The following is a 26,764-nucleotide window of genomic DNA, read 5'->3' on the forward strand; positions in this document are numbered from 1 at the left end:
ATAATAAAATAAAATAAAATAAAATAAAATAAAATAAAATAAAATAAAATAAAATAAAATAAAATAAAATAAAATAAAATAAAATAAAATAAAACAAAATACAATAAAATAAAATAAAATGAAAAAATAATAAAGTAAAATTAAATTAAATTAACTTAAATTAAATTGATTGATAGTATAAAATAAATTACAATAGAATAAGAAAAACCAAAAAATAAATCAAAGAACGAAATAAAATAATAAAAGAAACTTTAATAATAAAATACTAAAATTTTTCGGTTTTTATTACTTATAAAGTCGATAATTCGTAAGGGTTTGCATTAATTCCAGCAGGAAGTCTTAGCATTGCTTGAAGTTTCACAAATATAAATATAAGGTAATACTTATTGCTGCTTGATTCTTTTATTTAAAGTTTGATTAAAAATAATAAAAACTTGCATGGATTGTGAGGTCTAATTGCAACATTGTTTCTCTTTCCCTTTTATTGAGTTTAATCGTTTCACTATGAAATTGATTAATTTGACTAGTAAATTTTTCCCATTCATTTTTTTCGCAACACATTCAAGCTCATTATTTTAACCATACTTAAATTGCTAACCTTGCACTGCGGAGTCAAACGCCTGCTGATAGTGCGGAACACGAAAGACTTAAGACACGAACTCGCCATTGCAAACTCACATTTTACATGCGTTTGCAGGCAAACAACGAAAGCTGCTGAAATAATATTTTAAAAGCACATTTGTATATACATACATACATACATATGTATGCACATTTTTAATTTTAGATTACGCGCGATTATACATACAAATAATGGATACCTTAAGGTGCTGCAAAAATTATATCTGGAGTATAAATTGGCTTTGATATAACTTTATTATTGCAGTTTTTTGGCGGTTAAGAAAAAAATGAAATTCCACTAGCTAAAATTTTATGTTAAAAAAAATTTTCTAAACAATGTTTTTGTTATTAATTTTTCCATTGATTTGCTTTTTATGCAATTTTTATTGCTGCTTAAATGGTTAACGATTTCCTAAGGTGAATTGTGTATCTGGATGGCAGAATTTGCTATTAATATGCATGCACTTGTGTGCATACATATGTGCATGTTAATTGTTTGATTCGTTGTTTTTATAATTTATTAATAGCATCAACTGATGCGGCGCTGCTATTAGATGCACTTAAGCGCTCAGCACTTCATTGACTGCTTAAATTATTCAGATAATATTTTTATGTGTGTTTTAATGATTTTAGTGAGTGACGTTGCTAGTAGTAAATATTCTTTTATATGAAAATATTATGTAGTATCGATTCTGAGTTGTAAGCATTTTTTAAGTGTTTGAATTGCAGTATTTATTTAGCATGAAACTTTCTTTTAAAAATGAGTGATGAGAAAGATCAAAGGAAAAAAAAATTAATTTTCTCTTGAGTCAAGTGTTTAAATTGTCCAGGTGGCCTTAGGATCACAGGAAAATGGATAACTTTATTCTACGACAATATTTTGCCCGGACTTTTATAGCATCGAAAAAAATAATTGTTATTTTCGGTCCCTGTGTAAAACGTCGGAGATATTAAACACTACTTGTCTAGTTTTGTACGACACTATGTAAATCTCTAAGCAAGAGTGTATAAATTACTTAATCATGTTAAAATTTATTAAATGACCCATGAAAATGCAATCAAAGCGCTACGTATTTATGTAAATTATATGCAGATCCGCAATTAATTTCGTGGCGCCACCAATTATAAAGTGAAGCGTAACATGCGCATTTTTAAAAACTTAAGCTTGTTTTTTTTATAGTTAACTTGAAATATTTGCATTGATTTAGCTTTTGACATAATCAACGGAAATTATATTAAATTATTTAAATTTAGATTAGATTTGGAATTTCGGAATGTGCACATATACATATATATATACAGTCGGTGCCAAAAGTAAGTGTACACCTTTTTGTATTATAAAATTCCCAATTATTTTCATGCATATTTTTTTTTTCATTAATTATGTGTGGAAATATAGTTCATTCCATAACATAAACTATATAAATAAAAGTTTCGCACTTTATATAAAGTTCGCAAAAATTCAAACAATTTTAACCAAAATTTTTATCTAGAACTTCTAGAAAATTTTTGAGTATGCAATTTTGTAGCCCGTTAATTTAATACAGCAAAGTGCCAGTTTCAAGCCGCTAGAAATTACCGTTGACTTTTTATAATTTTTTTTTGTGGCTACTCAAAAATTTTCTAGATATTATGGAAACAAATTTTGAAATTTTGATGAAAATTGTTTGAATTTTTGTGAACTTTATATAAAGTATGAAACTTTGATTTATATGGTTAATGTTATAGAATGGACTATATTTCCACAAATAATTAACGAAAAAAAATTTGCATGAAAATAATTGTGAATTTTATATTACAACAAGGTGGACACTTACATTTGGCACCGTCTGTATATCTAATAGCACCACCGAAAAAATTGGTTTATTTATAGATTGAGCAATAAAATATTTGTGATACGCATAAACAGATTAACAGAGACTGGCCTTGAAGACACTTGTAAGCCATTGTGCAAGAAGTTATGAAAGCGGAAGTAATTATGATACAGAATTAGTCTTTTATGTGTAGCTAATTTAATTTATGCCAATGTTCTGTAAGTATAAGGAACAAAATTGATATATTAACATTAGGGCGGGTCAATTTGTATGGCAGATTTCTTCCATTATGAGCGTATAGCACAGAAGGATTCTACGTGTAATTCAAAGCGAATTTGTCGAAGAAATGGTGGGTCTAAAATCAATTCCCAGTTTTCCAAATTGTGAAAAAAGGTTTCTGGCATTTTGCTGTAGTGTCTTTAAGAAGTGCTTCAAATTTAAAAACATGCTCTAACGGGCTTTCTTGGTATGAGGAATCCATTTCTGCACTTTGATTTTTCTTAAAATTCCACCAGAGGGCGCAACAGTGAAAGTTTACGTATTTTCGCAATTTAGCGAACTCCCCATTGATTTTAGATCCATGGTTTCTTCCACAAATTTGCTTAGAATTACACGGAGAATGCTGTTGTGCTATACGCGTATAGTCAAAAAAATTTACCCGCCCTAATGTACCTACATACATATGTTTGTATGTATGTATTGAAGTGCTTAAATTACTTCCAAACTATTCTTCTTCGAAACTTTTATTTCCCCAATATTTTGCTTAGTTAAAATATATTAAATTTTCCGAGTACAGTTAATAAAAATTGTTTGTATTAATTTAAATTATCTCTCGTCAGTAAATGCAAATGCAGAATTCTGCCAATCAGCCGCTTGGGTTCGCTTAGGTTGCGCTCAAAGCTATAGTTTGCCCTGATTTTTTGCACGGAATTGCGTTGCGGATTAGTTGAGCAGGATAAGTGTTCATATTTTTATTTAATCGGGTAAAAAAGGGAATGGGCGAGTGCAACTCTGGCCGATATTATCGGTGTTAATGCTAGTTTCCAAATACATGTAAGCCAGGTTCTCTACTTCTACGAAATTAAAACTGTCAAAGGCATTGGGGGTGTCAAGGCATTATTAGTTATGACATAATACCGTGCGTCGATTGACTACAGCAAACTAATTGAAATTTTTGTTTTGCCAAAGATTGAGTTATCATGGTACGAGGAATTTTAAAATGGCTTAATTGTTCGTGGTTTTGCCAAAGATTAAGTTATCATGGTACGAGGAATTTTAAAATGGCTTAATTGCTCGTGGTTACCTCTATGAATAATCTGCATACAAATGCGAGCCACGAAGACCTTTGATTTAAATGCATTAAAAAAAATCGTTTATTTGTGCATATATGTAGCTTTTAAGGCCCAGCTGTTTCCTTTAATATTATTTTTGTTTTCAGATTTAAGTTACTAATGAATTTTATAGAGATGCTCAACTTAGACCAGACATTGGCTAATTGCATTATAACGAACCGCAAGTGTGTAGCTTATATGTGTGTGTGTTTATATGTGTTATGCACATAAATACATACATATGTATGCATGTAGCAGTATATTTGTAGGAACCTGTTATTCATAACGCCATATCTTTACTGTTTTATTTTATTTTTAATTATTTTTTATACGTAAAAAACACGAAATTAAACTCAAAGTCAGTCAAACCTAATGCTAATTAAGAATTCAAAAATAAGCATGCAGGCATGTGTACCTACAACACTTGAAAATGCACGTACACATATGCATAATACAATTGCTAATATGAAACAAATGTACATATGTATTTGAGGTTTTTTATACCAGCCATGTCCGCATTGCACTTGACACTACCGGCAGAGTTGCAGCAATTTCTGTATCTGTTGCTGCTGGCATACATATGTATATTTGTTGTTAATTTTTTGTTTACACTCGTGTATTTAATTAAACGCGTGCGTGCAAATTTATACAATTCTACTAATAATGCTAATATTTCGTAATTTATTTTATTTATTACCATTGCAGCAATTCTTTGTTTTTTTTTGTTTGTTTTTTTTTTTGGATCACAGTATTGTCTGACGTTGACATTGTCATTTGTCATTTTGTGCTTGAAATCATTACGCATTTTTATGTGAGAATTGGTTTATAGTTGACTTATTCCTGCCATTCCAACTTTTGTTGGGGCCTCCGTACTAAGTAGAGTGCTATGCATTTCATTAAATGAACTTATACTCTTTTTTGTTAATATCAATTTGTGACATTTTCAGACGCCTGACTAATTGATCATTAGTTGGCAGTTGCTGATATTTGGCTGCTTCGTATTGAAATGTATGTATGTATGTAGATTAGACTGGGTCGATTTTGTATGGGGGAAATAAAGGCCAATCAATGGTATCGTAATAGAATATTATGTTGTTTTAGGACTAAAAAAAATATTTCGCCGCAAATGATTAAAATAATAAAAATGATTGAAAAAATTTCCCCGCCTTATCTTTGACAATTCATAGTCGATCGAACATGCTTATGGATGTTTGTTGAAAAATTGCCACAATAGTTGTTCGTTTATGTGATTTGGGCTAAACGGATTAATTCTCTAACATAACAATCAAGCCGTTTTCCCACACCTTGAATCCGTAACAGGGATTCGTATTACCCAACAATACATCGATAATTTTGTAAGCAACTTAAGCCCAAAATGAATTTTACAAAAAATACAAGCTCAGTAGAATTTTCATTTATTTTGTTCTATTAATTTTTTTATAACTTTTTAATTGTTTTAATAAGTTTTTTTAAAAGTTCTATATTTTTTTAACGTTACTTTCAGTTAGTTATTGTTGACTTTTTAATAAAATTCAACTCTAAAAAGTTAAATTAACCAATAGTAAAATAAAAAATGTGAAATAAAATAAAGCAAACGAGAATAAAATAAACCCCCCTTATTCTAGAACCCGAATTTTCGTAATTCGTAATTTGTAGCTACGCTACGAAAAACGAAAAATCCATATGCTGCAACCCTTGCGGAAACATGTGCAGCATTGCCAGATATCAGTTGTTTTTCGAAGATAGCTGAATGAAGGAAAACAAAGTGGAAATGAATTAAAAAAAAAAAACACTCATGAAGTGCTTATTTATAGTAAAATTGTTGATTTTACATATTTTGAAGGAAACGATGGATTCTATTACATTTGCAATTATAGCAGCGGAGTAAGAGCGCGCTATGGGAATGATTTCACAAAGATATGCGGAGCTGTCGGGCATAGTAACCATGGACGCATCAATGTCAGCTTCTGGTTGAATTGTTGAACCACAAGTCAGAACTCCTCCTATGCCTGAAAAACTGGTTCTAAAACCAGTTAATGCAATAACAGCTTCTTCCAAGCCATTGAAAACATGCACTTTGTTAGGCCCACCACCTGTTGCACTTGCTTCTGCCTTCGGCCGCGCTTAGGGATTATAACCCTTACTAAGTAGAATTCTCCTTGCCGGAGAAAAGGGGCTTCCGCATGTCAAAGGTATACAACACTTATTGTGCATATCACTACGGCTGGGCCATCCACAGTATTTTTGCGCAGAACCCACGTCGAAATTTGCAAAAAAGTGGATCGTGCAAACCGAATTTATTAATAAGCTAGTGGTAGGAAATTTGAGACATTTATCCTAAATAAAATTTGAATCCTTCGATTACACGTGTATGTTAAAGTTTTTGGATTCGGGTTATGCGTTTGGACACAAAAACCGAAAATCATTGTGCAAATAACTAAACCGGACCCAAGTTTCTCGATAAGGGGCAACAAAGATTCTTTTTTACTAGTTTATATAAAGCAGTGGATAAAAATATACGTATATGCGAAAAGCAAATTTATATATTTCAATGAACACCACTAATATTTCCTGCAAACACGCATCGATTTACATCTTTTATCTCGCCTCCGACACAGAATTGATTTCGTACAAAATTACGCAAAAAAGCTTACTCGTTCATTTTTAGGCATGCCATTGTTACGAGTTTCTAAAGTTCGAAGATACGATTCGGATTGCAGCATACTATTTCTACGATTCGCAGCAAAATCCGAACAAGAAAGAATTGCAGAATAGGGGTGAAAGTGAAATTAAATATATAAATCAAACAAAATGAAAAGAAATAAAATAAATAATGAATATTTTCGCAATCGCTTCAACCGAGGATCGAACCTGACAGCTACAGGCTTGTAGCACGTAACTCTCACCATTCATGCATTTGTTCGGCTGCTTATGCGCATTTTAAAGAGGAAAATGCATGAGTTAAAGCAAATAAAGGCAGTTTACGCAAATAAGCGAGCCCGTTTGTTAACCGTATTAGTTTCTATTGGAGACTAATTTACTTGGTGCGCTTTCGTCACATTGAGTTTTTTTTGGCAAAATATGCAAAGCAACTTAGGATGCTTTTCATAATACCAGCTTCAATAGCAAATGCAACTCGCCTCTAGGGTATGAGGATCTACTCTACTGTACTAGTTAATTAGATTCGTTCAATGCAGGTCCAGCGGATCGTATTTTTTGAAGATGACATACATATATTTCTTTCATTGTAGAATACAGTTTCCTCATGACTTTATTTTTTTTAACAACGAATATCGAGTATTTTTTTCCTATTCGTTAATTAAAAGGCAAAGTTTATCTGAAATTTTTCAACAAAATAATCCCAGCAATTTAAGCTTTAATTTTTTAGATCTTTAAATAACATAAAATTATTCGTTATTTTTCGTGTTTTGTTGAGAAGATTTACCGAGCCACTTTAAGATTTTTTCGGAACAGTGAAATTGCTTCAGACTTTTCGTAACTTATTTAGGTTGTTTAAAACTCTTTCGACGTTCTTTGAGGATTTTTATGAGCTTTCGGTTTTGTTCGAGTCTTAGTTTTTCGGAATATTTCCGCGATTTTTTCAAATTAATTCGAGCTTTTCGGAATTTAAAAAATTATTCTAGGACCCCTCGGAAGCTTTTCGGTTTGAAAGTACATTTTAATCTTAACTTTGCTTTTTTGTGCAAAATCAATAATTTAAAATGTATAAATGCATACTTAGTATGGTCTCTGCTATAAGGAAAGGTAGTGTCGGTTAGTTCCTCCCTCAAAAAAAATTTTACAATAACTGTTTTCTTCCATACATAAAAAAATCGAATATAAATACTTTTTCTGGAAGAAAATGCGGTACACCGTCAGCAAAAATAAATTGCAAAAATCAACGCACACTTTTAGCTACTTGAAACTTGCACTTTGTTAAGCTAGAATTTAATGGGCTATAAAACTGCATACTAAGACTTTTCTTAAAATTTGAAATAAAGTTTGTTATTGTTGTAAAATTTTGTTGAATTTTTCTAATTATTCTACAAAGTTTAAAACTTAGACTTATATGGGTTTTCTTGGATAAATAATGGGCTGCAAAACAGGTCAAAATGTGCTGTATTTACTATTTTTCACACTTTCTGTATAAATGTTAGTACTACTCGTATACGCGTCCTTTTATTTACCATACACATAATATCCTTAAATTAAATTTACCTCCTTAAATCGTTTACCTAATCCTATTTATCTACATCTTTATAGCTACAATAAATACACTGTATTCCATGGCAATGAGGATGCCTTCAACTATCTGGTTGACTTACAAACAGAATCCGCAGAGCTGGATTTCTGGCTGCTCACACGAAATATGTCCGTCGTGGCAGTTTCACCGACAGAGCAGCAAATATTTGAAGCAAGACTCAATACATTGAATGCGCAATATGTAGCCAAGCCATTGATGGAGGAGATGTGAGTTCATAGAAAAATTGCTATAAATTTATTATTAACTCTTTTTTGCAAATTAAAAAATTATAATTAATAGGTCCGCGTTCAATGAAACATTTACTACAGACTGTTTGGGCTCCGAATGCGAACTGAATCGGCCACGAAGACAAGCACGCGGCTTTTTCTCGCACTTTCCGCGCTACTCAGAGGTACATATTGACTAAGCCTGAAAACAATTCTTTACATTGACCACGAAATCGTTTTTATTATTTTATTAAATTTAGATTTTAAATTTCATGAGCGCTTTGGCTGCCCGTCATCCGCAATATTGCCGCTACGAATCGCTAGGCCGCTCTTTTGAAGGCCGACACATTGCGGCGCTCTCCATTTCGCTGAACAGTCGCGCACGTGATCGTCGTGTTGCCTATATTCAGGCGGCAACCCATGGACGTGAGTGGATTACACCATTAACTGTACTCTATTTAGCCAATGAGTTGTTAAATAATTTGCGCGCCTTCCAACGTGTACTGCAGGATGTGGAGGTATTTCTGGTGCCGTTGGTAAATCCTGATGGCTATGAGTACTCGTTCACAAAGGTGAGTACATATCTCTATTTTACTATCGGTGAATAACGGCTTTGAACTATGTCAGTAGCGATAACAAAATCGACTGAGATACCGATAAATATTTATATAATTAAAGGACAAAGATTTCGTTAATCTCATAAATATTAGTAACTTTACTAAATCAATAAATGTTAAAAAAATGCTCTCAATAAATCGAAAATTTATTTTTCACTTGAGTAAAGTTAAGTAATTATACTAAATCTATAAATAAACAAAAAATAATATCGATTAATAGGTAATATCCTATGCATATGTATGTATCGATAACCATGTTGATGACAATACAAACGGATAGCGGCATTGAACAACGTATGTCGATAACTATATCGACAACGATATCGATAAAAAATTATATATATGGATAGCTAAAATCGACAAAGATTTCGTTAATAACATAAACATCAATAATTTTACTAAATCGATAAATGTTCAAACAATAATATCGATAAATCGAAATTTTATTTTTCACATTACAATGGACAATTTTTAGTTTTCTGAACATAACATCAATAAAACAAAGCACGCGAAGGCGAAAAAGATATTGATATATTTATCGAGCACAAAATAATGACGGCTTTGGAGTTCGTATGCCGATAACTATGTATGCCGCCTACGATATCGAGAAATATGTATAAAAATGGATAATGAAATCGACGAAGATTTCATCAGTCATATAAACATTTATTTTTTTTTAGCCGATTAATGCTCAAACAATAATATCAACAAATATCTGTAATATTAATAAATCGATAAATAAACAAAAAATAATATCGATAAACAGATAATATCCTATATGGCGCACTCTGTTCGGATTATATGGTAATTTTCTGATTATAAAAAAATGAAAATTATTAAAAATGAAGAATACAAAGGCGAAAAAGATATCGATAAATTTATCGAGCACAAACGGATAACAGCTTCGAACTACTTACGCCGATAACAATGCATACCGACCACGATATTGAGAACAATTTGTATACATAAATAACTAAATCGATGAAGATTTCATCAATCACATAAAGATCGATAATTTTTTATAACCGATTAATGCTCAAACAATAATATCAATAAACAGCTCTAATTTTACTAATTCGATAAATAGACAAAAAATTATTTCGATAAATACTTTGATGATTTTCTTTATCAATAATTATACGACTACGATAAATCTAAAAAATATTGAATATCGAGAAATCCATAACATTTTTAATACCGATAAATGCATAATATCGCATATCGATAAATTTTTTGATAACACAATAGCTGTCTGATTTTAACATTAATGAACAAGAACACAAAAGCGAAAATGTATCGATAAATTTATCGAATACAAATGTGATACAAATTAGAATACAGGGTAGCATTTTTTTAATGTGTGTCTTCGTTCCTTCTCTGATATTATATAGCATAAACATTCATATTTGCTTCCCTTTCTTTCTAGGATCGTTTTTGGCGCAAGAATCGCCATCGCTACCCAGGTCGTTCCTGTGCTGGCGTAGACATTAATCGCAACTTCCCTAACAACTGGAACTATAATGGCGCCAGCCAAAATGTAAGCAGATCTCTTTAATTCTTTTACTTTTTTACACAATTGTCTCATTTGTCCTCTTTCACAGCTCTGTTCCGAGGTTTACTCCGGCACTGGTCCCACCTCCGAGTCCGAAACGGCTGCTATTGCACGCTATTTAGAATACAATCGTAATCGTATAAAACTCAGTTTGGATGTGCATTCATTTGGAAAGTTCTTGTTCTATCCTTACGGCTATTCGAAGTAAGCAAGTCGACTTGCTTTTTCATTTTTCTCACAAAAAAAAAAAAGAAACAAAAAAGCGCACTCCATTCTAATTACTTGCTACACAAATTTAATCTTGTTAATTGCTAATTCCTTTCTAATATCTTACACTTTTTCAGAAATGTTGTCGCTCCCACGCGCAACTTGCTACATTCGGTTGCGCAACGCGCCGCCAATCAAATTGCGAAATATCGTGGCACCCAATACAGCGTCGGCACTTCAGCTGGCATTCTTTATGAGGCTTCTGGCGGTCTGGATGATTATGCTTATGGCAATTTGGGCATACCCATGTCCTTCACGGTCGAGTTGCCTGGTGAGAACTTCCAAGTGGCCACCTCTGATATTATTCATATTTGCAAGGAGACATTCGCTGGTTTCGTCGAATTTATTCGACACGTTAGCTTGTATTAGTGCAAATGCCTTCATCTAGATATGTATCTACATACATACTAAGTTTCTGTGTTGTTGTGTCGAATGTTAATTACCTTAAGTAATGTAATTTTTGTATGTGTTAATTTTATATTTAAGTAGCAATTCTGTGTACAATTTAATTTAAATAAAACAAGATTTTATAAGAAGAAGAAGAAGTGCTTCAATCCGCAGATGGAGTAGTGCAATGCTATCTTACAATGGCATACGATGCCAAGAATGTGCGAGTGATATATGATATGTATGTAGTAAGAGGAAAATTTGAAACTAACCTCTGTGAAATGTGATTCAAAGAGCTTACTAGGAGATACTGCATTTATAAAATATTATAAACAATTTTTCTAATTTCCGTAATATTTTCAAAATAAATGTTCAAACAAGTTTCACTTGACTTCGAGATTAAAGTCATTTATATGCCAATTATTGGAGACTGAATTCATTTACTAGAAAAATATATAAATATGTATATTAGACTGCATCACTCCACATACAAAAAAAAAAATTGGTACTGCGTTTCCATTGGAATTATAAAACCTAACATAATTTAAGGCTTCCACCAAAATATTTCGGAAAAATATTAAGATTTACGTGAGCTGTACAGATTTGAAAATACCTCCAAAAATGGAGTTTTTTATGAGTAATAATAATTTCTTAAAGAAAAAAAAAAAAATAGATAAAAAAAATCCCCTGGAATGACAAAACGGTTTAAGCTTAGAAAATTTGCATAAACATATTAAAAAAAATGTAAACAAACTTTCAACGGAACCGTAATAATGAGATTTTTGATGCCGCTTTTTAACTTTTTTCGATGATTGGTATAAGGAAAAACTTGAATAACTGAACACAGAAATAAAAAGAGTGGGAAAATACCTTTCTACCGATATCCAACAAGTCTAAATCGGATTAGTTTTGGCCCAGTTATTCAAGGTTTCCTAAATGGTTTAAGAAAAAAGTTAAAAATTAGCTTCAAAAATCACATTATTACGATTCCGTTGAAATTATTTTTAAATATTTTTTTGTTTGCAGACTTTTTTAGCTTAATCTTTCATCTGAGGGGATTTTTTTCAAAAAGTTGTTTAAGAAACAATTTTTATTCATAAAAAACTCCATTTTTGGAGATGTTTTCAAATCGGTCCAGCTCACGTAAATCTTAATATTTTACCGAAATATTTTGGTGGATGTCTTCAAGTATAATAAATTTTGTAATCCCGGCGGAAAAACCGCAACTTCTTTTTTTGGTGATGCAGTCTAATGTATATGAGTGTTATTAAACTGCGGCCTAGTTGCCGTTATAAAGAGATGGGGTTGAATTTGCCACACCAGTTTAATAGTTGCCTAGTAGCCTATTGTAAGCAAATAGTGGCAAGCTTTTTTATAGGAAGCTTTTATGCTAACTGCTAATGGCAGTAAAAAGCGATTTTAAAAGCCCTTAAGCTTCTAACAGTATCTAAAAGCATATTACTTGCACGTTTATATTTATAGTTTATAGCAGCCATGCCGTTTTAAAAATAAACAACCAAAATCTGAAGGAAAAATAATCAAATTGAAAAAAGCAACTAAATTTGTTATCCACTTATCTATTACAAAAAAAAAAAAAAACCAACAATTTTATTGAGTATTTTTTTTATGAAAATTTTGTGGAAAAACAACATTAATTTACTTTTTGGTAGAAGTTGTAGCTGCTATTTCAGAAATCAAAAATTGTTGAAATTTGTACACAATCACATATTTACTTTTTATATGCGCATATAAAACATGTTACATTAAAAATAGTAACTTAAATAATTAATTTATTCGTATATGACATTCATGCAATAATACTTCTTGTAAAGAAAAAAATTCTCTAATTTCTAATTAAAAAAAAACGGCCAAACCAGAGAAAAAGCTAACAAACAACCAAATTAGAAAAATTAAAGAAAAAAAAAAAGTTTGGTTGGAAACAACCAACAGTGGCAACCGTGGTTATAGCACTGCTTTCTCACTACAATGTTACTTTTGTAAATGATTTTTTTCAAAGTCCGTGACATAACGGAAAGTGTCTTAACTTAAAAAGTTGCTTGACTTTAGTTTGCAAAAACAAGGATTATACCTTTTTATGACCCTGAAACGATATCCAGAGGTCACTTTGATTTAAATATTAAACCATGAATCCGATGTGAAAGATTAATAATTCGAATTAAGGGGTTTGAACTTATTTACTTACTTAAGAGAATTTCTGCATCAAAAAGAAAGTTTTGAAAAAAATATCGCTTACGTTTTTGGCCGTTAAGGCTCGATACGTACATTTTTTCAGTTATTGCTTACTTTATTTAAAGCATTTATTTCTACCCTGTTTAGTATTGCGTTATGACTTTCTTCCAGCAAACGAGTGAAATATAAAACTAACACATATTAGGCAATTAAAACTATTCCTTATCGATTATTTTTATTTCCGAGTTCCCTAGATCCTCTTGGTAGGTCGAGCACTCAGTACTTAGCCAGCCACTTCAAATAGCAAAAATGAACTTGATATAAAAAATTAGCGGCTAAAATTAGCACTACTAGCTCTAATTCATGAAAATTTTCTAAAATCGTTATAATAATGTAAAAATGGAACAACTTTCCTTATCACATGAAATTCGGTTCACCCCGAACACCTGTTTCGTTTCGATACAAGATTCTATAGTACAATATTAGGAATTATACCGTTCTTATAAATCTACAAAATTACGCATGCCACCATAAACTGCCCACATTTTATATAATTATTGCTAAACTTTTTTGCTGTAATAAAATTGGCAATCACATAAATTGATTTTAAATGGCTTATCGCCTAATTAGCGCATGAGATAAGATGGCATACGATTTAGTTAGTGTTCGCCAATTTTTATATTGCTACAAAGCGAAAAAGTAGATCTACTAAATTCATACATTATATGGACAAACATATGCCTTATCTGAGTACGATTAAAGATATTTATACTAACGATTGGCAGCAGCTGGCAAATATGTGCACTAATAATAATAACAGATTGGCGCTTATACATATGTTAGTATTTGGCCGAGCTTCTCCTCCGATTTGTGGCGTGCTCCTTGATGTTGTCACTCAAAGGGGAGGGACCAACAAATTTACGCCGACTTCGAGCTATGTATACTAGCTGCAGAAATAATAGACGCGCCTTAGCTTGAATTACTTCTTCTTATTATCCGCCTAAGCGACTTTGGCCGAGTTCAACAAAGCACGCCTGTCGTTTCTCTACTGAGCGAACTGACGCCAATTAGAAATGCCAAGTGAATCCTAGTCCTTCTCCACGTGATCTTTCCAACGCAGAGGAGGCTTTCCTCTTCCTCTGCTACCACCGAGTTGAATTCTTTCAGAGCTGGCCAATCGTACGACATGGCCAAGCCTGCGAAACCGCTGTCGTTGTAAAGCTCATACAGCTCATCATTCCATCGTCTGCGGTACCCGCTGTCGTCGATGCGTAGATCCCCGTAAATCTTCCGCAAAATCTGCCTGTTTGTCTGATGACAGGAGATACGTCGTCTTGTCCTCGTTCCCCACCAGACCCAATCGCTTTGCTTCCTTAACCCACTTGGAAAAGGCATAACAGACTTCACGGTTTTCACTACCGATGGTGTCGATATCATCGTCATGCGACAGCAATTATAAGCTATAATAAAGCATTGTGCCTGAGCGGTTCAGTTCTGCGGCTTTTATTAACTTCTCCAACAACAGATTAAAGGAATCACATGAAAGGGAGTCGCCTTATTTGAAACCTCGTTTGGTAACAAACGGCTCGGAAAGGCCTTTCCCAATTCTGACGTAGCCGTATTAATTTCGCGGGGATACCGAATTCAGACATCGCGGCGAATAGGCAACTTCTTTTAGTGCTATCGAAAGCGGCTTTGAAATCGTCAAACAGATGGTGTATGTCGATCCTATTCTCGCGGGTGTTTTCCAAGATTAAGTATATTGTGAATACCTGGTCTATAAGGCGAAATCAGTTCGTTGACGGTGGGCTTCGGCCTTTCACACAATACGCTAGATAAGACCTTGTAACCTAGGCTTAGAAGGATCATCCGTGCTAGTTGGTGCGTATGGCAGGTCCGCCTTTCTTGTGAATTGGGCAGAGCACACTTAAATTCCAGTCATTGGGCATGCGTTCATCCGGCCATATTCCGAATAAAAGTTTATGGATGAGCCTTATCAGCTCCTAGCCACCGTACTTCAATAGCTCGACTGGCACGCTGCCAGCTCCAGCAGTTTTGTTGTTTTTCAGTAATGTTGTTGCTATTCGTACCTCGTCATAATTAGGCGGTGGGACAACGACTACATCGTCAACGACTAGGGCTCGGGTTCGTCTTCTTCACTACTTGCAGTACTGCTGCCATTAAATAGGGTGGAAAAATCTTCGCTCCATAATTTAAGTACATTATGGATATCTGTATCTAGGTCGCAATGGTTGTTCTTACAGGAGCTCGCCCGGTCTTGAAACCTTGCGTAAGTCGCCTAATGCTCAGATAAAGTTTCGCGCCTTTTTCCTGTCGGCCAGTATTTCAGGTTATTCGCATTAACGTATTTCGGCGTCTCTCTTTTTATTGCGGCAAATATGCCTCGCTTCCCTTTTCAGTTCGCTATAACAGTCCCTTGTTACTCACGTTGCGCACGATCGCAGTGTGGCCCCGTAGGTGGGATCTTTTTCTCTGCAGCTTCCTCATACTTATCCTCGTACTAGTTTTTCTTTCGAGCTTGTTGCAATAAGAATTGTAGCTTGGGTAAGAATAAGGTTTGGTAGGAAAGAGTCGAGGTTAAAGCATCGTTGCGGACATCTTGTCAGAGAAGCAAGAGGATGGTTTCCATATGCAGACCATTCGGGCGGATAAGACTATATCAAGCCTCCAGTTTTCTTAGTCGTAAGCAATAGTCATTGAGCCAATATCGAAGTACTGCACATTAAAAGTGCGATATCTCGAGAAAAAGAAAATCGTATCGCAAGGAAGAAAAGTAATTTTTATGGGAAGAGTAATACTAAATGATGCGGTAAGTAGAAATAAGCAAATACATTTTTTGTGCGCACCAAAAAAAAGGTGTGTTTCGCTACGGTGGTATGAATTTGGTGAACGGTGTTTTTAAGGTATGGAGAGAAATGTTTCTAATACACCAATTTGAATGTGTTTTTTATTGTACTTGCGCAGATATCTAGCAAATATATCTGTAAATGTGTGACTTTTTAAAATTGGTTCTAAAGATAAATCGAATTTAATTACACCAAACGCCAAGGAAAAAGAAGAAGAATGGCAAATACACACACTATTAAAGTGACCAACTTAGACTGGCTAAATTGATAAGCCATTAGCTATCAGCTTTGCGAAAATCAACAATTCGACACAAAAATTCAGATAAAGATTTTCCATGTACACACAAATGAGTTCTCGTCTTTAGTCGACTAGCGGACTGCATACAGTTAGGCTGTGGCGATGTTAGACAAATTTTTGCAGCTGCTACTAATTTTCTGCGTAGCACTGGTGCTAACCAGCGCTGGCAGCTATGAAGGGTAATTCATACTAGGAAAGACACTTAAGTTCGTAAGCTTAGTTTGCAAATCTCTCTATATTTGCAGCTACAAAGTGTATGAAGTTAAAACGCATACGCCTGCGCAGAGAGACAATTTGCTGGCAGTTGCAAGGGAAGCTGGCGACAAATACGACTTTCTTTCTTTAAGCCGTAATTTCAATCAAAGCGCAAGAATACTTGTCTCAGGCGCATACGAGGCGAGCTTAAAGGCTTTACTGCAAGAACATCATCTAACGTTTGAGTTACGAAATTCGAATTTCGAACGCACGCTACAAGCTGAAGTGTTGCAGAATCGCATGCTACGTCAGTCGAAACCCTATGCCGGCACCGGACGTCTTAGCACCGAACGTTATTATTCGCATGAAGAAATCAATGCCTATCTAGACGATTTGGCAGCGCGCTATCCATCACGTGCATTCGTCAAAATTGTTGGTAAGTCATATGAAGGCCGCCTACTCAAGAGTATAACCATAACAAATGGCGATGGACGCAATGGGAAGAATGTGATTTTCATTGATGGTGCTTTTCATGCACGCGAATGGATTTCGCCGGCAACGGTGGTTTATTTAATTGGTGAACTTGTTGAAGATTTCGGAGAGCATGTTGAGCTTTTAACCGACTATGATTGGGTTATATTGCCGGTCGTGAATGCCGATGGTTATGAGTACACGCAATGGGCGAGTGAGTTCAGACTTTGGCGTAAGACGCGTCAACCTGTCGAGGTAGATGGCACAGTATGTTATGGCACCGATCCGAATCGCAACTTTGACTTTCACTGGATGGAATTGGGTGCTTCGTCGAATCCTTGCTCGAATATCTATGCTGGACCGCGTGCATTCTCGGAGCCCGAGACGGTGATAGTTCGTGATATTATGCATACACTGCGTGATCGTGGCATACTCTATTTGACGGTGCACTCGTATGGCAAGGCGTTATTCTACCCGTGGGGTTGGGGACCGTGAGTGTTGAAGATTCGTGTTTTTTATTTTTAACTATTAACAATACCTCAAACTTCTGTATGTTGCAGTGAATTACCGGATACGTGGGAGGATTTGCACGAAGTGGCTTTAGCCGGCGCCGATGCTATACGCGCATACAGCGGCACTGAATACGTTGTCGGTTCATCGACTGCGTTGTACGGTGAAGCCGCTGGCGCCAGCGATGACTACGCCTTCAACGATGGCTTCACACTCTCCTACACTATGGAATTACCCGATGGTGGCAGCAGTGGTTTCGATCCACCAGCGTCTGATATCGATCGTTTGGTTAAGGAAACATGGGTGGGCATTCGCGCTGTAGCCAAGAAAGTAACGGAAAAATACTCCGCACGAAAAGTGAATTTGTAATTTATGCAGCAGTCTAAGCGATAAGGTGAAATTGAACTATATAACTCTTATCTGTTATTTTTTGTGTTATAGTAGTGTGCCAAGAATTTAGCAATAATAAAAAACATACAGTTACTATTGTCGTTTCGAAGCTTATGGCCTTAAACTTCACAGCTAAAAGTAGCTATTGATAATGCGCCTCGTGAAGGTAAATTGCACGGCTATGGAATTAATTGCGTTACACGTTTTTGTGTTGCAGAAAATGAGGGCGATGCCCGGAAGCCCTTCGCTGCACTAAGTCCATGAAAATACTAAAATGTTTAGTAATTATTTCAAGTGCAGTCGAGGCTTTTTAATTAGAAATACGGAAATGACAGCAATTATGTTTTTAGGTTGATTTGGAAAAAGGTTGAGGTGAACTGGTAAATTGGTAGCCCAATCGTGTGTGGCTAACTTAAAAATTTCCAAAAACAAAATATATTATTTGATTTGAAATTTTCTTTATCAAAGTAGGAAGTACGAAGAACGAATTTTTGGCACAAAAACTGCTAAAAAATGGTGGTCCCAATTTTTCTATTTTGTACCAATAGGCCACAATAAAGAAATTTACAAATTTGTACAAACGGACTTTAGAATTTAAGTTCGAAACTTTAGGTATTGCTTTCTTGTTTTAAGCTCAGTACGGTGTAGAAAATACCGATAGAAAACTTTTTAATATACCAAGTTTCAATAAATGGACTAAAAATTAGAAAATATTATTTTCTACTTACATCAACAGAATTTGTCTTAATAAGTTTTGATGTTAAAATTTTAGCAAAAGTCATTATAAATAATTTATGAGATTTCATGTGAAAAACGTTTTTTATTTGATTTTTTCCTACTTTTTAGTCGTGTCCGTATAAAATTTCAATATTTACTACGTTCATTTCTTTGTACACTATTCAATGTTTTTTAAATTAATTTTGTAAAGTTTTGGATAATTTTTTTGACATTTATTTTTTACAACATACGGCCCATTATGGAAAACTATAAGTAAAGATGTTGAAAACATAAAAAACTGAAAATTTTGTGAAAGGTATTGAAGAAATTTTTAGGTTTTAAGGCAAGCCTTCCTTTAAAATGAAAATCATCCACCATTTTTATGAAGGCTTCTTCGAACTTCACTTTCTGATGAAGAGTTTAGAAGGAATATATACATAGGCTAGCTTAACGTTAATAAATCTGTAGTATGTAGTTTATCTGAATGGCAGTAAAGTGCTATGTCGATGCAAAGTATATGCGGAATCTTTAAAAATTTCAACTATAAATCGCGTGACGTCTTTCATTCTTCATGCCTTGACTTTAATAAACATTTCAACCTCATCGATACATCAGACTACTCAGTATCACAGAATTCTGTGAAAAAAAAACTTTGAAAATAAATTTAAAAAAGGTTCAAGAATATTGCAATAGCGGGAAAACAGTGGTACCAGCTTAAGTGACTCAGAGGTGAACCAAAGAGTTCGCCACGCCAAAAATCGTCTATGAAATCCATGGAATGATATTGAACGACCGGAGAATGAAAGGGTGTGAGGTGGCTGAGGTTGAGGTTGAGGCTGTAAGTATATGAAAAAGCTATGCGCGTGATGTGTGCTGCGCTCCCTCACACTCTCGACCATAAATGCAGCCGTATGATCACTTCAAATTAGTGTTTGGCAATGTTCGGCCGAAATCCGAATCAGTTTTTGCACAGTTTCGTAGACGTTGGTGAAACATGGATCCACCGCAATACACCAGAGACCAAGGAACAATCAAGAAGTGCACCAAAGAAGGACCAAGTGGGTATTTCGGCCAATAAAGTCATGACCACAGTTTTTTTTTTTGGGATGCAGGCGTGGCCATTCACAAGGGCTCAACCCTAAAATTTTTGTTAGGTGTAATGCTTGCAATATAAGCTGATTCAACAATAAATACGTGAACAAATAAAATTTTTAATGTAATAAATTAAATAATTATCATGCATTAAAATTTAGGGGAAAACCTACTATTTGCAAATACGCCGTGAAGAAGTGCACATATTTTGAGTATATGTACATATGTATATCGTACAATTGCTGCTAGAGTTTCATAATAAAAGAGGAATAATTTTTGAGTTAAGCATGAGCAATGACCGACAGTGCCTCTTCTGCGTTGTGTAAAAATTTTATATCTGTTTCGATTAACAATAGCTTATTATGAGGAAATGTGTCGTACATTTTACTATGGCAATGCATGGGAGAGTATGTATGTATGTAAACTGTAAACTAAAAAAAAAAAATCATTTTTCTCGAATTTTTATTTTTTTTTTTGGATTATGACACTCGTGCAGCAAAGGTACAATATATACTGTGTATACAAACACACATCCAAGAGACTACCTGAATTATAAAGATACAAAATTTGTATTAAAAAAAACGTGGCAGTCCTCATCGAAAAAATTTCTGGATTAAAGTTTTTAAAATAGCTTCCCATTGATTTCCATATTGCGCTTTTTCAGTTAAATGGTGTTGAATCGAAAATAAGTGGCAACGCTCATGAAAATATTTCTGAACTGAAGTTCTAGAAAATATTTTTCATTTGATATACATACATATATCGTTGTTTTAGTTAAATTTTACAGAAGCGTATTCTAAAAAAATCTGCCAAACCGTATTGAAACTATTTCTGTATTAATGTTCTCAAAACTATCTCTCATTTGATACCCATATTAAGTTGCTTTAGTAAAATTTTGTAGCATCGATAATAAGTGACAATCTTACACTTATATCGTAAGCGATGCTACTTAATGTCTTTTAGAATGCATTAAATCACATAAATATATGATGGAAAATAGGTGGCAACCCTATTCAAAAATGTCTTCGAATTGGGAATTTTCACCACTTAAGTAGTACTGTTGTATATCATACAGAGAGTGGCGGTTGCATCTAGAAAACTCTGTAGGAATCGTTGGACACTACAGATAGGCGCGGGACATTGAATTTTTAGGTCCCGAACTCGTCCATCCCGATGGTTTTCAGATTTGTACCGCGAGTCACGTGGTTCCTAATATCTATCACTAAATAAAATTCACATGGCTTTAAAATTCATTTAAAATCATTTTCTTGAATAGCCTGTTCTCGAAAATTCTACTTTCGCCTTGCTGTACGTCCGCAACTTTTGAAAGACCTTCCCGATACCGCACATCCCATCAATTTTAAAATTAGTACCGTGGGTCGCGCGAGTTCCGGTATCCTGTGCCCATTTCTATTGGACACCCACTGATAAACTTTTTAACGGTCTCCTTTTATTCAGGATCCTGCCAGCCGCAGGATTATCTAATGACTGTCTTCGGTAGCCTCCTAGTTAGTAGGAAGTTATTTTATTTGAAAAAATTAAAACAAAAATTTGTTATTCAACGATTTAACTATTTTCACAAATTACTATTTATTTTACTTTCAAGTATTCTGTTATCCTCTCAATACATCGTTTAAAAACTTAATAGCTTTCTATTACCTTTTCCGCCATAGCCTTGATACCGATCCAAGTTTCGGAAACCAACTCTAGGATCTTGGTTGGTGCTGGGTCAAAACCATTACCGGCTGCAGGTAATTCCATTGTAATTGAAATGGGAATTTCAGCCGCGGCGAAAGCATAATCATCACTACCACCAGCAGCGGCATACAGAACATTCGTTGAGCTACCCACTGAGTAAACGGTGCCGGTAGCAGCTTTGATGGCATCATAACCGGCCTGAGCTACCTCATCAAGGGCGCGCCAGGTATCAGGAAGATCACTAAATAGATTTAAATATATGAACAATGACGAACCCAGGCTAAAAAAAAAAATCGCTATATCAATGCTTACGAAGTCCAGCCCCATGGGTAGAGCAGATAGTTGCCGTACGAGTGCAGGGTGAGATAGAAGGTTGCACGTCCGGTGAGTGTGTGCATAAGATCGCGCAGAGCTTGGGTCTCAGGCTCAGAGAAAGCAGTCTTGCCCTTGAATGTATCTGCGCATGTATAGCTGGAAGCGCCCACTTCACCCCAGTGAAAATCGAAGTTGCGATTACCATCTGTACCATAGCAGTTAGTACTTACTGGCTTGCGAGTCTTACGCCACATACGGGTGGTGGTGTGTGTGTATTCATAGCCATCAGGATTGACCACAGGTAAAATAACCCAATCGTAGGTTTGCAAAAGGTGTGCATTTTCAGCAAAGTTCTCCACCAACTGTTGGATGACGTACAAAGCGCCAGCCGGTGCGATCCATTCACGTGCATGAATGCCAGCATCGAGTAAAATTACTTTCTTGTTGGAAACGCCATCGCCGTTGGTGATTGTAATGGTGCGCAAAGCGCGTCCTTCGTACGACTTGCCGATGGTCTTCAAGTAGACGCGGCTTGGATAGTCTGCGGCCAGCTGTTGAAGATAGGCATCGATGGCTTCATAACGCTGATAGGCGCTGAAGGAAATGCTACGCTCGTTGGAGCTGCGCAAATTGCGGAAGAAGTTATTTTGCATGCGCTCTGTGGCAACGGTTTCACCGAAGTTTTCGTTGATGATTTGGTGTTCGATTTCAGATGCCTGGAGTGTCTGCTCAAAAACTGACTGTTCTTCTGGTGCGACCATAACGCGTGCGGCGAGACCCAATACGCGGGGGTGGGTAAAGAAGTCGTATGTCCCACTCTCGGCCAATTGCTGCAAAATTTCCTGCTGCGCAGCATTTTGAGGCTTGATATCGTAGATCTTGTAGCTGTTGGGAGCGAAAGTATGATTTTCCTTTTTGGTTTTTTGTTTTTCACTTATTTCTTATTCCACCACTACTCACCCTTCATAGCTGGTGACCTCGGCCAGCACAGCGGTGCAGCACAAAGCGGCTGCCGCTATAAACAATTTAAAGAACATTTTAATTTTCGCTTTCAATAAGAGTACAGTCGTTAATGAAACCACACGACCTATTAGGGCTATTCGCCATTCGGTGCATAAGAGCTGACAAATTTATGCAATTGCAGAAATATGCCATGGATTGTGAGCGACGTTTATTAAACTGTCATGGTAAAACTTTTTTAATCAGTTGATAGAAATGTCAACCAGAGTTGCAATGCATAGCATTTTTATGCTATGGATTTTCGGTATTGCAAATTTGTCAAACCATGACAAATGCAAATGCGTGTATTTTGTTTGTGTATTGCAAATAATTTGCAATACAAATTTGCAATGCAATGATGCTAGGCCATTTGCACCGGATCGCGAATAGCCCTATTGTAATTTGCCTACCGCAGTAGTTGGCTTTTTATAGCGTGTTCTGGCATTTTAGTTGTTGATATTGGAAGTATACTTGAAAATATGCGCTCGTACAAGCTAATTTACAAGCGTCAAAGTTTCGACAGTCATATTTACTACGCGCTCTGGCTTGTTATCTAGTTATCAATGTTTTGATACAATTACCTATTTGGCTGCAATAAAAATCAAAATACTTTCGTAGATGCAGCATATTTTATTCATTGATTTTCTAGTGTACAAGTACGGGCATACGTACAAATATATCTGTCAACACATCTAATCGAACGTCTAAGCGAACGTCTTTATCAGTCACTCGTGTCGTATGCTCAGCGAATAGATAGCATCTCTGAAGTGGTGAGAAATTTGTGATCGCACATCAGAAAAATGAAATAGATTTATGGAATATCAAAACTTTAAAATTGATTATCGATAAAGTGGCCCAGACCTACATACATATGTATGTGTGTATGTATATGCATATGTATTTATATTAATATACTATATGTATGTATGTACATACATATATGCGAATGTGCGTTCAGCAGAACTGTATAGTAAATTTAGTCCCAATCGGATGACTTGATTAGACAGTAGGTTAAGTGCGCATATTTGAAATTTTTATACCCAATGCATGGATTTGAAAATGATGCATTGACAGAAATACTACCAATATACATACATTTATATGTCACATCAACATTACTGGGGTAATCAGTGCCGCTGATTAGGGTATCAGCCAAGCTGTCTGGGTGACCGTGTTTGCAGGCACAGTTTGTATCTCGAAAAAAAAATTGTGTTATCCCCAAGCAATTTGGTTGCCTGATAACTTGAAAGCAAATGCCTGGTATCTCGAAATAATTTGGTGTAAGATAAGGTTTGTTTATGGAGAAATGTACTCACACTAAATTACATATTATAGAAGAAATCAATACATATTTTCATATTGATAACTTTTGAATTTTAGAGTGATTCAGACGTTATTGCGGCCTTAAGACTTAGAGCGGTAGGTCCCTGTAGGGGGTTTCTAGAAATCGCTACGCTAAATTTTTATCACTAAAAGTCTCTAAATAAATAAAACATATCGAACCCTAACCGCATACACAGAGGAATGCAGCGGTTAAAGAATTTTTCAATATAATATATATACTAAATAATTATATGTATTTGCAATGGATCTTAAGCGAAAATTAGTTGTTTGAAAAATTTGTGGAAATTATGCGTGATCTGCTCTCTTATGTATGTCAAATGTGTGTGTCTCGCAAACCACTTCACGAGTCTGTACCAAATTTGATAAACAATTGCGTGTCACCTTCTTGAAAATTTTTAAAATTACCGCTTTTTATTTAAAGCTCTTTTAGCATTTAAGGAAAGTCATTCATACGAAAATGTATTTCTTCTTCAATGTATTTCAAATAATATTAAATACATGTAATTTATTTTTTTAAGATATTTTAACGTTGAATCGCATGGTTCCGGAGGTTTGCTGGCGTGCTCTCCGAGGGTTCCGCCACACTTGGATCCCATATATAGGAGAATAATTTTTTTTTCGAATTTAATTTACTTCTAATTATTAGATATTACTGTCTAAAAAGGAAAAAAAAACATGTGTGTATGTACATGTATCTTTTAATTTCCTTTAATTTTTAGAAACTGACTTTATTTTCTTATTTTTCTTTTAATTTTTTATTTAATTTTTTAATTTTATTGTTTAAAAAAAATGTTTTCTTAAACTTCATTTAATTTTCAGAAATATATTTTTTTTAGTTTTTATAAATAAAATTTTTCTAATTTTTAGACTAGGTTATTTTTAAAAGATTAATATATATGGGGTATTCTATCCGAACTTTACCTCCAATGCCGAGACGCAAACGATGATTGACGCTTCATATGACCGTGACGGTTAAATGAACACCACATATGATATCTTACCAGAACGTAGAATTTTCCGTTCTTTCCGAATTCGAGTTAAAAAAGGGAGGTTAATAGTTAAAAAACCATGTTGACCTCGAGATGACCTTGAAATTGACCCTCATGGAATTTTGCAACTCGGCATTGGAAAGCTTGTTTTTTTTAAATTAATTTTACATATTTTTAAAAATGTTTTAAGTTAATAAAAAAATGTGCAGAAAAATACCCCATATATTTTTAATTTGTTTATGTATATCCGATCAGTTTGTATATTGTGAAAATTTTTAGTTTGTGATAGGCTTGTCTGATCTGTTCTTTTAGTGTAAATAAAACCACGTTATTTCACTTACGGCCCAACGTTTCGCTAATCTTCTTAGCATCTTCAGGGGCGTGTTTTTTTATTATCTGTTACAAAAATATAAATACATACATATACATATGATAGTAAGTAAAGGAACAAATATATAAAAAAACAAAAAACTAGTACTGCGCTTCCACAACACATACGAACTACTGGGCACTCAGCAGATTTAGCAAACACAAAAATAATCGACATAGAAAAACAAGAAAAAACCAGATACACATTAGAAAGTTTAAGGATCTTGCAAAAAAGGGGAAACACAATAAACAAAAAAGAAGACACCGATGACATTTCTGCCGCCTACTTGTTATGCTTATAGAATTCAAATTTAGTTTTTAGTTTAGACAAAGCTACCACAGAAGGTGGTATGGATTAAGGTAGATTTAGTTAATTTAATGACGAATTTTATGTGAGTATTTTTTGTGTTCAATATCTCAGATGTTCTTTTGCAATTTTTATATGTACTTATGTATATGTATGTGTATTCGTTCCTTTACTTACTATCATATATATATATGTATGTATTTATATTTTTGTAACAGATAATAAAATAAACACGCCCCTGAAGATGCTAAGAAGATTAGCGAAACGTTGGGCCGTAAGTGAAATAACGTCGTTTTATTTACACTAAAAGAACAGATCAGAAAAGCGTATCACAAAATAAAAAAATATTTTTAATTCGATTTAATTTTTAGGAAGTTATTTTATCTCCATTTACTAGATTTTTTTAACTAAATATATTTTGAATTGTTGGATTATATTGTTTTAAAATTAATATTTGATTAAAATTTTAGAAATTAATTTTATAAATTTTTTGCTTTATAATTTAATTTGCTTATAGTTTTAATTTTTTTATTACTTTCAACATAATTTTTTTTAGTTAACTTAATGTTTTTGGAATTTTTCTCTTCTTAAATTTATGTTTTATTGTATTAAAAAGAAATATACATATATTTTTAATTACGTTCCAATATTAGGAGCTAATTTTCTTTCTTTACTTTTCATTTATTTTTTCTCTTTTCTTACATATTTTTTTAAATTTTGCATTACATATATTATTTTGAAAAGAAAAATTGTTTATTTTAATATAATTTAACTTTGAAGAACTTTTTTATGCGTTAATTTTTTAAATTTTATTTCTTTTTGAATTTGATTTTCTTTTAGTTTTACAATGTTGTCTTTTTTTGAGAAGAAAAATACATTGTGGTTTTAATTAAAAAAAAATTGTTGGTCACTTATTTTATTGTTTTTTTTTTCTATTAGATATTTGTTTTTTTT

General features: G+C 34.1%; 3 protein-coding genes across 3 annotated transcripts; 2 read left to right on the forward strand and 1 right to left on the reverse strand.

Annotated features, from left to right (window-relative positions):
* Nucleotides 1-7,856: 7,856 nt before the first annotated feature.
* LOC118746972 (carboxypeptidase B-like) lies at nt 7,857-11,092 on the forward strand. Its single transcript, XM_036480966.1, has 7 exons — nt 7,857-7,885; nt 8,030-8,236; nt 8,310-8,421; nt 8,497-8,808; nt 10,280-10,390; nt 10,455-10,609; nt 10,750-11,092. Exons 1-7 carry the CDS (start codon nt 7,857-7,859, stop codon nt 11,039-11,041), a joined length of 1,218 nt encoding a protein of 405 aa, XP_036336859.1. The 3' UTR covers nt 11,042-11,092.
* Nucleotides 11,093-16,516: 5,424 nt separating this feature from the next.
* On the forward strand, nt 16,517-17,959 carry LOC118746973 (carboxypeptidase B-like). The gene is made up of 3 exons (XM_036480967.1): nt 16,517-16,593; nt 16,660-17,571; nt 17,641-17,959. Exons 1-3 carry the CDS (start codon nt 16,517-16,519, stop codon nt 17,957-17,959), a joined length of 1,308 nt encoding a protein of 435 aa, XP_036336860.1.
* Nucleotides 17,960-21,413: 3,454 nt separating this feature from the next.
* Nucleotides 21,414-22,883, reverse strand: LOC118747075 (carboxypeptidase B-like). Its single transcript, XM_036481066.1, has 3 exons — nt 22,763-22,883; nt 21,800-22,687; nt 21,414-21,728 (listed from the first exon to the last, which is right to left on the reverse strand). Exons 1-3 carry the CDS (start codon nt 22,837-22,839, stop codon nt 21,431-21,433), a joined length of 1,263 nt encoding a protein of 420 aa, XP_036336959.1. The 5' UTR covers nt 22,840-22,883; the 3' UTR covers nt 21,414-21,430.
* Nucleotides 22,884-26,764: the final 3,881 nt, after the last annotated feature.

Source organism: Rhagoletis pomonella, unplaced genomic scaffold (assembly GCF_013731165.1).
Source record: "Rhagoletis pomonella isolate Grant_MI unplaced genomic scaffold, Rhpom_1.0 Rhpom_scaffold_00011, whole genome shotgun sequence".
Classification (NCBI taxonomy): domain Eukaryota; kingdom Metazoa; phylum Arthropoda; class Insecta; order Diptera; family Tephritidae; genus Rhagoletis; species Rhagoletis pomonella.

Excerpts from the sequence above, each read along its gene's own strand:
- LOC118746972 (XM_036480966.1), top strand. The coding sequence starts at position 7,857 with ATGGGCTGCAAAACAGGTCAAAATGTGCT. Across the intron at positions 8,809-10,279 it reads ATGAGTACTCGTTCACAAAG|GATCGTTTTTGGCGCAAGAA; the intron begins GTGAGTACATAT and ends CTTTCTTTCTAG. Across the intron at positions 10,391-10,454 it reads ATAATGGCGCCAGCCAAAAT|CTCTGTTCCGAGGTTTACTC; the intron begins GTAAGCAGATCT and ends CCTCTTTCACAG.
- LOC118747075 (XM_036481066.1), bottom strand. The coding sequence starts at position 22,839 with ATGTTCTTTAAATTGTTTATAGCGGCAGCCGCTTTGTGCTGCACCGCT. Across the intron at positions 22,688-22,762 it reads GAGGTCACCAGCTATGAAGG|CTACAAGATCTACGATATCA; the intron begins GTGAGTAGTGGT and ends CGCTCCCAACAG. Across the intron at positions 21,729-21,799 it reads TACCCATGGGGCTGGACTTC|TGATCTTCCTGATACCTGGC; the intron begins GTAAGCATTGAT and ends AAATCTATTTAG.
- LOC118746973 (XM_036480967.1), top strand. The coding sequence starts at position 16,517 with ATGTTAGACAAATTTTTGCAGCTGCTACTAATTTTCTGCGTAGCACTG. Across the intron at positions 16,594-16,659 it reads AGCGCTGGCAGCTATGAAGG|CTACAAAGTGTATGAAGTTA; the intron begins GTAATTCATACT and ends CTATATTTGCAG. Across the intron at positions 17,572-17,640 it reads TACCCGTGGGGTTGGGGACC|TGAATTACCGGATACGTGGG; the intron begins GTGAGTGTTGAA and ends TGTATGTTGCAG.